This window comes from Cervus elaphus, chromosome 23 (genome assembly GCF_910594005.1).
Source record: "Cervus elaphus chromosome 23, mCerEla1.1, whole genome shotgun sequence".
NCBI classification, from domain to species: domain Eukaryota; kingdom Metazoa; phylum Chordata; class Mammalia; order Artiodactyla; family Cervidae; genus Cervus; species Cervus elaphus.
Window position 1 is genome coordinate 53,234,435 of NC_057837.1, and position 11,239 is coordinate 53,245,673.

The 11,239-nt window shown below is 38.9% G+C and overlaps 1 protein-coding gene across 6 annotated transcripts in view; it reads left to right on the forward strand.

Annotated features, from left to right (window-relative positions):
- LOC122681516 (tyrosine-protein phosphatase non-receptor type substrate 1-like) overlaps positions 1 to 11,239 on the forward strand; it is a 122,612-nt gene that overhangs the window by 56,113 nt on the left and 55,260 nt on the right. Inside the window, exon 1 of one of the 6 annotated variants that reach the window (XM_043883695.1) lies at positions 1,210 to 1,335. The exons of 4 other annotated variants lie outside the window; for them this stretch is intronic. In XM_043883695.1, the coding sequence (XP_043739630.1) occupies positions 1,263 to 1,335 (73 nt within the window). In that variant the 5' untranslated portion in view covers positions 1,210 to 1,262. Of the gene's footprint in view, positions 1 to 1,209; positions 1,336 to 11,239 lie in introns of those variants that run through there. One more of the 6 variants, XM_043883694.1, reaches the window with a different exon arrangement.

The following is an 11,239-nucleotide window of genomic DNA, read 5'->3' on the forward strand; positions in this document are numbered from 1 at the left end:
TGCACATGTTATTCCTTATTACTTTTATATAATTATAATTTTGGATAGCTTAATAGTGTCCATGTTATTACTACTATGAGATTATTATTTATAGCTGAGTTTGTAACACTCTTAATTTTGGTTTATGTTCGTCCTTTCATGTGTATGTATAACCACCACTATGGGCAGGATGCAGAACATTCCACAGCCACAGTCTCCCTTGTGCTAGCATGACAAATTGACACACATCCCCGCCAAACCAAACCTCTGGCAAATGCCATTCTGTTTTATATATATATATATATAATTTTTATAATGTTGTACAAGTGGAGTGATATTTTGAGACTGGCTTTGTTCAGTCAACATGCCTTCGAGAGACAAAGCTGTACTCATATATAACTCATTTTTTTTGTACTGCTGAATAGTATTTCCTCATGTAGAAAGGTTGTTAAACTCTTCCCTTTTATTAGACATTTTGATTCTTCCACTGTTTTGACTCAAAAAGAAACATTTTAAAACATTTGTGCACAGATTTTGTATGGACAGAGTTTTCACTTCTCTGAGATAAGTGCCTGGAAGTATAATTTCTGGGTCATGTAATCTACTTCCTCTCCTAAAAGAAGTAGAAAATGATTCCTTTTTTGGATGCTGGCCATACCAGTCTAGGTCCACATTGCACTTTGCAATTGGGCTAAATTTTACTAGCAACATCAATAAAGGTTTGGAATAGGAAATCATTTCAGGTGCTGATCTGGTTCCATCCCAAAATAGAGAAGGCCCTGGTGAACCCTCTTCCTTTTTCCAGCAAAGAGCAGGTCTTTGCTGAGGCAAGTACAGAAGGAGACCAAAAACCAGTCACATCCTAGGGTCCTGGGCTTGTGTCTTTAGGACACAGACCATAACCACAGATCCTCTTGGGATATGTGAGTTTGCCTGGTACTTTTGAAAGAGAGGTCACCATGATTGGGATGAGGGACCCAGGGGAGAAAGCAGAGACCCCAGGTAGGGAGGAAGCATTATTTCTGCTAGGCTTGTCCAATCTCTCTGAAAACATAAAATTCATAACTTGTACTTATGTTCTCTGCCTGAGTCCTATTTCATTGTCTAGAAACAGGAACTACAAGAATCCGGAAGCAGATGACTTTCTCACAGACATTTCACCCCATCATAGGCACTTCCTTTTATATCATGGTAGGTGGAGCTTTTCTCTTCTCCACAGAGCACAGAAATTCAAGTTCTCCCAGCTGACACATTTGGACAGAGCAGCTCTGCAGACCTCCACAATGCCATTCTCAGCCTTCTACTTCCGTCCTCCTCCTTCTTGCCTGTTGCTTACTCTACTGCTGGGACTCAGAGGTGAGCATTGCTTAGAACAGAATCCCTTCTCCCTGTCCCCTGGACTTTCCCCCTGTCCCTGGGCTTTTAGGGTCTCCTTGTAAACATGGGTATGCTACCCGAGGCAGTCACATAAGGCCAAGGGCTGGGCCTTATCTGAGAGCATGAAATCAGGAATCTGAGTTTTCTCTGTAGATCCATCGTCTGCAGCTGGTTACCAGAGGCTTCCAAACAGAGGATGTTTCAAACACTGACAGCTTTGTGCATGTTTTCTTGACTAACCCTCACAACATCCCTGTGTGATAACTATTACTTCAATTGTAAAAGGGGAAATTGAGGCACAGAGGAACTTGTCCAGCGTCACCTATCTAAAGCCGTGGAGCACAGGATTCAAATCCAGGCTATCCAGCTTCAGAGTTGATTCTTTGAATAATGTTGCGCTGCTTAGCTTCTCAGAAGAGGCCAATTGCAGAAATATCAGAAAATACCAAGAAGCAAACAATATATTTGTCATCACCCATCCTGCCACTCGGAGAAGAGTTCAAATTTTGCAGTATATTTCATGGGTCCTATGTGATACCGTTTTTACTGAGATTTTATGTGTTATAATTTCTTTTAATGCTCAAGACAGCTTGTACATTAGATTGCTAGGGTACTTTTTAATAAGTGTTTGTGGGTGAATGTGTTTATGTGTGTGTGTGTGCGTGTATGTACAAGGAAGTGTTCCCAGACACGTGGGATTTCAAGAAGACTTCTTCTGTTCTTCCCCTTAAAACATTTTTCAATCTACATGAAATGATATGGACAAGGTTCAACTTTTGAGGTCTTTAGCAACATCTTTCCTTTTCTACTTCTCTATAAATTTACCTCTTACCCTCACCCAAATTCTTAAGAAAACTTTTCCCTTGGTTAAAGAGTAGAATTTTCTACATTGTTATCTTAAGTCTCTGCTTCCATGCTAGATAGAAGTGAGGAGGAAAGGAGGGATAAAGACACAAGAATCTTGCCTATGTCACCTGTATATTCATATCCATATCTATATCTATAATTATAACCACATCCATATCTATAATATATATACATACATACATACATATATATAAAATCTAATGCTATCTGAAGCTTCCATGCCTCAGGAAATCTAATGAGTAATAACTATTCATTTTATTGACCACTCAGCATGTGCCAGACAATGTTGGAAATGCCCACAGCATTTACTCATGTGATCGTTATATCCAAGCTAGACCCCCTTGTCAACCCTACCTTACAGATAAGAAAACTGAGCAAGAAAAGTTCAAGGTCACTCAGTGGGACCTGATAAAGTATGATGTGAACTCAAGCAACCTGGTGGTTGAGCTCATGAGTTTAACCACAGCTCTTCTTGATACTTGTCCTTCTTCCATCCCATGATATTTCTGCAGCTTCTGCCAATGGGTGTGGAGAAGTATGGAGTATGGGAAAGAGGGTTTGTGGTTTTCTTCTCCTGGGCTCTTCTTCTTCCTGCATAATTGCAAATTTCTTTTGTTTTTCATAAACTGACCTACATGGACAACTCAACTTCTGATATACTAATAATTTCCAGAGAAAAGCCCACTTAAAACAGAATTTAGTGTCTCATGGAGATGTCACAATGGGCAATTCAAACAACATGCATATATTTTTTGGATACTTTCTATATTGCAGGAAGGAACTTGGGGTACTTTGGTCAATAAAAGAGACTAAGTAGTTGTGCTCATGGATATTTAGCTTAGTGGAAGAAATGACAATAAACAATAGACTTATACTTAATTAAATAACGTAGTATATTAGAAAGTGATAAGTGTTTTAAAAAAGAGTAGCTAGATAACAAATTGGGAGAATATGTTGGGTGCAATGTATTTCAAACCTGGTAATCTTGGGTGGCCATCTCTGAGAAGGGGAAATGTGAGCAAAGTTGAAAAGAAAATTCTGAACTGAGCCATGTGGTTATCTGGGGGAGGAGACTTCCTGACAGGGAGCCTCATGTACAAAAGTCCTGAGAGTAAAATCATCCTCCTGTGTTGAAGGATTTGGTTTTGCTATGAGTGAAATGGTTGCCATTGCAGTTTTTTCTTTTAATATTTCGTTAAGTTTATTGGACACAAATTTTTCGAGGAGCATGCCCTGTTTTATTTATATTTTTTAGGGTAGTTTTATTTCAAGTTTTTAAAGGATCTCCATACTGGTCTCCGTAGTGACCGTGTAAATTTATATTCCCAGACACAGATGTAAAGAACAGACTTTTGTATTCAGTGGGAGAAGGCGAGGGTGGGATGATTTGAGAGAATAGCGTTGAAACATGTACATTGCCATACGTAAAACAGATGAACAGTGCAAATTCAATACATGAAATAGGAGACCCAAAGCTGGTGCTCTGGGACAACCCAGAGGGATAGGGTGAGGAGGGAGGTGGGAGGGGGGTTCAGGATTGGGGGAACACATGTAAACTTGTGGCCAAATCATGTTGCTATAAGGCAAGCACCATCACAATATTGTAAAGTAATTATCCTCCAATTAAAATAAATACAATATTTTAAAATTTTATATTTCCACCAAGAGTGTTCCCCTTTTCCCACATCCTCTACAGCATTCATTGTTTATAGACTTTTTGATGATGGCCAACTTGATTGGGATGAGGTCGTTTTGACTTGCATTGTAGTTTTGACTTGCATTTATTTAATAATAAGCAATGTTGGGGATTTTTTATATGTTTATTAACCATCTTGTATGTCTTCTTTGGAGAAATGTCTCTTTTTATGATATTGAGGTGCATGAGCTGCTTGTAGATTCTGGAGATTAATCCTTTGTCAGTTGCTTCATTTGCAATTATTTTTTCCCATTCTGAGGATTGTCTTTTCATCTTGTGTATGGTTACATTTGCTGTGCAAAAGCTTTTAAGTTTAATTAGTTCCCTTAGGTCCCATTTGTTTATTTTTGTTTTTGTTTCCATTACTCTAGGAGGGGGGTCATAGAGGATCTTGCTGTGATTGATGTCAAAGACTGTACTGCCTATGTTTTCCTCTAAGAGTTTTATAGTTTCTCATCTTACATTTATGTTATTAATCTGTTGTGAGTTTATCTTTGTATATGGTATTAGGAAGTGTTCTAATTTCATTCTTTTAAATGTAGCTGTCCAGTTTTTGCAGCACCACTTATTGAAGAGACTGTCTTTTCTCCATTGTATATTCTTGCCTCCTTCATCAAACGTAAGGTGTATGTAGGTGTGTGGATTTACCTTTGGACTTTCTATCTTGTTCCATTGGTCTATATTTCTGTTTTTGTGTCAGAACCATACTGTCTTGATGATGAGCTTTGTAATACAGTCTGAAGTCAGGAAGCTCCATTATTCTTTCTCAAGGTTACTTTAGCTATTCAGGGTATTTGTATTTTTATATGAATTGTGAATTTTTTTCTAGTTCTATGAAAAAAAAAGCCATTGGTAATTTGATAGGGATTTCATTGAATCTGAGATTGCTTTGGGTAGTACAGTCATTTTCACAATATTGGTTCTTCCAGTCCAAGAACAATATGAGCATCTATTTATATTGTCTTTGATTTCTTTCATCAGTGTCTTATAGTTTTCTGTATACAATTCTTATATCTCCTTAGGTAGGTGTATTCCTAGGTGTTTTATTCTTCCTGTTTCAGCCCTCATAGTTTTGAAGAGAGAAGTGACATAATCTGACATGAGTTTTAATTTATTCTACTATTTGATTGAGGACAGACTATACATAACATAGAAACAAGTAGCTGCTGCTGCTGCTGCTGCTGAGTCGCTTCAGTCATGTCCGACCCTGTGCTGCGACCCCAGAGACCGCAGCCCACCAGGCTCCGCTGTCCCTGGGATTCTCCAGGCAAGAACACTGGAGTGGGTTGCCATTTCCTTCTCCAATGCATGAACATGAAAAGTAAAAGTGTAGTCTCTCAGTCGTGTCCGACTCCCTGTGACCCCATGGACTGCAGCCCACCAGGCTCCTCCGTCCATGGCATTTTCCAGGCAAGAGTACTGAGAAACAAGTAGAGCACTTGAGATAATCACATTCATGCAAAAAAATGTAAAAGTGACTTGCACCTGGGCAACAGCTAGTAGAGATAAGAGAAAGCAGTCAGATTCCAGATGCATACTGATGAGGAGGCAACAGAATTTTCTGATGCATAGGATTTGAGGTATAAGAAAAAGGCTCCAAAGTTTTGAGACTTGTACATCTGTGTTTCGGTGAAAGTTTTCACTTTTGCCCCAGGTTCAAAGGATTTGTTAACAAAATAAGCTACTCATTGTATACAAATCCAGTAGTCATGTATGAATGTGAAAGATGGACTATAAAGAAAGCTGAGTGCCAAAGAATCTATGCTTTTGAACTTTGGTATTGGAGAAGACTCTTGAGAGTCCGTTGAACTGCAAGGAGATAAACCAGTCAATCCTAAAGGAAATCAGTCCTGAATATTCATTGGAAGGACTGATGCTGAAGTTGAAACTCCAATACTTTGGCCGCCTGATGCGAAGAACTGACTCATTGGAAAAGACCCTGATGTTGGGAAAGACTGAAGGCAGGAGGAGGAGAAGGGGGTGACAGAGGATGTGATGGTTAGATGGCATCACTGAGTCAATGGGCATGAATTTGAGCAAGCTCTGGGAGTTTGTGATGGACAGGGAATCCTGGCATGCTGCAGTCCATGGAATCACAAAGAGTAGGACATGACTGAGTCACTGAATTGAACTGAAGTGAGTGGGTTACCAGCTCACACTCCACAAAGATGAACCACACATTTTCTACCCAAGGAGTAGGGAAGAAACAAAAAAGAACACAGAATTTGTTTGTGGCACCAAAACAGTCTGCTCCTCTGATTTATACCCCTGAAATTAGACCCTTGCCTATTTAATAAATAGAGCATTTCAGATAAAGAATATGTTTGTATTTCTCTGTATCTCCAGAAACTGGGTAGTTAAGGAGGCATTGAAATCAATCTGGTAAACTCATACCTGTAGTAAAATAATTGACCCCATGGCGACTCATGTCCCTTCAACTTGTAACTCATTGTCCAGATGTAGTCAGCCACCTGCAATTCTTTTCAAAACATGATTTTGGAATTTGCAGTTTCCTTGCTTGCTTGTCCCCATGGTTCTACCTTCCTATTCACTTGTAGTTTCCTCAAACGTATCAACATTTAGAATCACACATTTATCACTTCCTGGCCTTTTGGCTAAGATCAAGTGTAGAATCACACATTTTATTTTTCCTTGAGCCATTTAGTTCAGTTCAAAAGCTTTATTTGGGGCCATCACCACGTTTCAGATCTCATTTTTTTTTTTGCAGTAAAATATAAAAAGCATAAAATTTCCCATTTTAACTACTTTTAAGGATACGAAGTGGCACTAAGGACTTCACAGTGTTGTCAAACATTACAAGTACATATTTTCAGAACTTTTTCAACATCTGTAGCAGAAAATCTATCCATTAAACTGTAACTCCCCATTTCTTTTCCCCTGCAACCACTGGAAACATCTATTCCACTTTTTCTCTGTGAATTTGCCTATTCTATGTACCATAAGTGAAATCATCTATTTGTCCTTTTTCATCTGGCTTATTTCACTGAGTGTGTTTTTAAGGTTCATCCATGCCATGATGTAGGTGTCAAATGCTTTGCTTTTCAGGGCTGAAATATTAAATATATATATATATATATATCTCACATTTAATGTATCTTTTCATCTATTGATGGAATTTGGGGCTATTTCCTTTATATTGAAATATAGTTGCTGTAAAATAATTTGTAAATTACAGGTGTAAAATATAATGATTCACAATTTTTAAAGGTTATACTCCATTTATCATTATTACAAAATATTGATTGTATTCCTGGTGTAGTACAATATATCCTTGTAGCTTATTTCATATGTAATAATTTGCACCTCTTTATCCCTTAGCCTATATTTTCTTCTTCCTTTCTTTGCCCGCACTACTTTGTCCTCTATATCTTTGAGTCAGTCTCTTTATTGTTATATTAACTAGTTTGTTGTATTTTTTACTTTCCACATATAAGTTGTATCATACACTCTTTGTCTTTCTCTGTCTTACTTATTTCATTTAGCATAATGCCTTCCAAGTCCATCTATTTTGCTACAAATGGCAAAATTTCATTTTTATGGCTAAGCAATATTACATTATAAATGGAAACCTGAATGCAGGTTCAGAAGCAGCAGTTAGAACAAGACATGGAACAACAGAATGGTTCAAAATTGGGAAAGGAGTACATCAAGACTATATATCATCACACGGTTTATTGAACTTATATGCAGAGTGAAGAGTGAAAGTGAAAATCACTCAGTCGTGTCCAGGTTTTTACGACATCATGTGAAATGCCAGGTTGGATAAATCACAAGCTGGAATAAAGATTTCTGGAATCAAGACATGTCAATAACCTCAGAAAGTTAAGATGAACTAAAGAACCTCTTGAAAAAGGCGAAAGAGGAGAATGAAAAAACTGGCTTAAAAGTCAACATTCAAAAAACTAAGATCACGGCATCTGGTCCTGTCAGTTCATGGCAAATAGATGGGGGGCGGGGGAATGGAAACACTGACAGACTTTATTTTCTTGGGCTCCAAAACCACCGTGGACTGTGACTGCAGCCATGAAATTAAAAGACACCTGCTCTTTGGAAGAAAAGCTATGACAAACCTCGACAGAGTGTTAAAAAGCAGAGATATCACCTTGCTGATAAAGATCCACATAGTCAAAGCTATGGTTTTTCCTGTAGTCATGTACAGATGTGAGAGTTGGACCATAAAGAAGGCTGAGCACTGAAGAATTGATACTTTTGAACTTTGGTTCTGGGGAAGACTCTTGAGAGTCCTTTGGACAGCAAGGAGATCAAAGCTGTCAATCTTAAAGGAAATCAACACTGAATATTCACGGGAAGGACTGATGCTGAAGCTCCAATACTTTGGCCACCTGATGTGAAGAGTTGACTCTCTGAAAAAGCCCCTGATGCTGGGAAAGATTGAGGGCATGAGGAGAAGGAAGTAACAGAGGATGAGATGGTTGGATAACATCGCCAATTCAATGGACGTGAGTTTGAGCAAACTCTGGGAGATAGTGGATGTGGTACATGGGGTCACAAAGAGTCAGACATGACTGAGCAACTGAACAACAAATATATTGCACTTTACACACACACACACACACACACACACACATTATATATACCCTTCATGGATCACAGCCTTGTTGTCATGGCAAAGGGGCTTGCGTAACTTTACAGGGCCACCCAAGACAGATGAGTCATAGTGAAGAATTCTGACAAAATATGGTTCACTGGAGGAGGCAAACCACTGCAGGATTCTTGCTGCAATACCCCATGAGCAGTATGAAAAAGCAAAAATATATGAAACCAGAAGATGAGTCCCACAGGTCAGAAGCTGTCCAATTCACTTCACGGCAAATAGATGGGGAAACAGTGGAAACAGTGGCTGACTTTATTTTTCTGGGCTCCAAAATCACTGCAGATGGTGATTGCAGCCATGAAATTAAAAGACACTTACTCCTTGGGGGTGGGATGTTTTGAAAGAACAGCATGTATATTATCTATAGTGAAACAGATCACCAGCCCAGGTGGGATGCATGAGACAAGTGCTCGGGCCTGGTGCACTGGGAAGACCCAGAGGAATCGGGTGGAGAGGAAGGTGGGAGGGGGGATCGGGATGGGGAATACATGTAACTCTATGGCTGATTCATGTCAATGTATGACAAAACCCACTGAAATGTTGTGAAGTAATTAGCCTCCAACTAATAAAAAAATAAATAAAAGACACTTACTCCTTGGAAGGAAAGTTATGACCAACCTAGATAGCATATTAAAAAGCAGAGACATTACTCTGTCAACAAAGGTCCGTCTAGTCAAGGCTATGGTTTTTCCAGTAGCCATGTGAGAGTTGGACTATAAAGAAAGCTGAGCACCAAAGAATTGATGCTTTTGAACTGTGGTGTTGGAGAAGACTCTTGAGAGTCACTTCGAGCCTCCATAACTATGAGCAATAAATTTCTGCTGCGAGCTGTTCAGTCTGAGATGTTTCTTTCTGTGCATGTGTGCTCAGTCTGGTCTGACTCTTTTCGATCCCATGGTTTATAGCCCAGAAGGCTCCTCTGTCCATGGAATTTTATAGGCAAGAATACTGGGGATACTCTAGGGGATCTTCCTGAACCAGGGATCAAACCTGAGTCCTTTGCATCTCCTGCATTGGTAGGTGGATTCTTTACCACTGAATCACCTGGGAAGCCTTGTGACATTTTGTGATAACAGCCCAAATAGACTAAGACAGATTATAGCCCAAATATAAAAGAAATATATATGAGCCCATATTGGTATAAATAAATAATTTAATATATTAATAAATGGAGGAGAATTTTATTAATTAGTTTTAATTGTAAAATTAAATTGTAAATTTAATTACAATGTGGTGATGTTTTGGCCATCCATCAACATGAATCGGCCACAGGTATACATATGTCCCCCTCATCCTGAACCCCGCCACCTCCCTCTCCAAAAGTTTTCTGTGCAGGAAAGTTCCAAGAAATTTATGTACAAATAGAAACTTCAGTCTAAATAAGGGAAAATCAAGTTCACCACTCCTAAAGTATGGGCCACACTTGGTAACTGCCTTCCAAAGAGGACAGAAAGAAAAGAGGGGAAAAGGTAACTTCACGGTAGGGAATCTAACAAAAATAAGTTAGCCAGGTCATCAAGAGTTCATCACCAATCAAAAATCAATATCAATAGGCATAAATCATATAGATTTGATAAAAAATGGCACTTTTCCTCTGGGATCTTCTTCCCTAAAGCTCTTAACCCTAGTTTAATTATGAGCAATTCATCAGACAAATTATACTAATATTAGAGAGATTTCCAATAATACATCTGAACAATATTCATTCAAAAACAAGGAAAATCAGAGGTGTCACAACTGACAATAACCTAGGAGACATGACAAGTAAATGTGTACAGTATCCAGCATGGCATGTTGGAAAGGACAAGGACTTATGGAAAACTTAAGGAAGTCAGGTATAGGCTGAATGTTTGTGTCCCTTCAAAGTTCACATATTCAGATATGATCCCTGAGGTGATGGTGTTCAGAGGTGTGTCTCTGGGTAGGAATTAGGTCATGAGGGTAGAGCCCTTTCCCAGAACGTCACATTGTTGGAATCATGAAGCATGTAGATTTTTGCTTTCAATTATTAATAGTATTTAAGATTCCTCCACATTATGTCAAGGCTTGAGAGCTCATTTTATTTTAGTTCTGAATAATATTTGATTATCTGGGTTTATCCTTTTCTTTATCAGTTCATCTCCTGAAGGTCGTCAGGGTTGTTTTCAAGTTTTTGCAAGTATAAATAAAGCTGCTATGAACTTCAGGGAGAGTCTTTTCCAGGTCTCTTCCCAGTGGGTACCTCAAATATTCCTTGGATTGTAGATGGCATCCCCCTGTGTCTTCACACTGAAACCATGTACAAGCCCCTGTCCTTGTCTCTTGAGGTAAAATGTTAACTCAAGAGTTAATGACGGGGAAATGTGAAGGTGTAGAAACAAAGAATGGTTGTCAGGCTGGGGGACTGGTAAAAATGTAGACTAGGATTCTGCCACATAACAAAATCACTTAACTCCCAGTTCCCTGAAAGATGTAGATAAAGGCCTGACACACATTCCAAGTTGTTTTTACAGGAAGCAGACCCCCATCCAGATAAAAACTGTTGGCCACAAGAACATAGACCTTCGACTGACTGAAACCAAAAGGTTGATGCTGCTTGAAACATCACCACGATGCCAACCAATCTAAGAAATGCCTGTGAGCTGGTCACACTCTGCTCCATGAACACTATAAAACTCCTCACTAACCTCTCCAGGGTGGGTCAC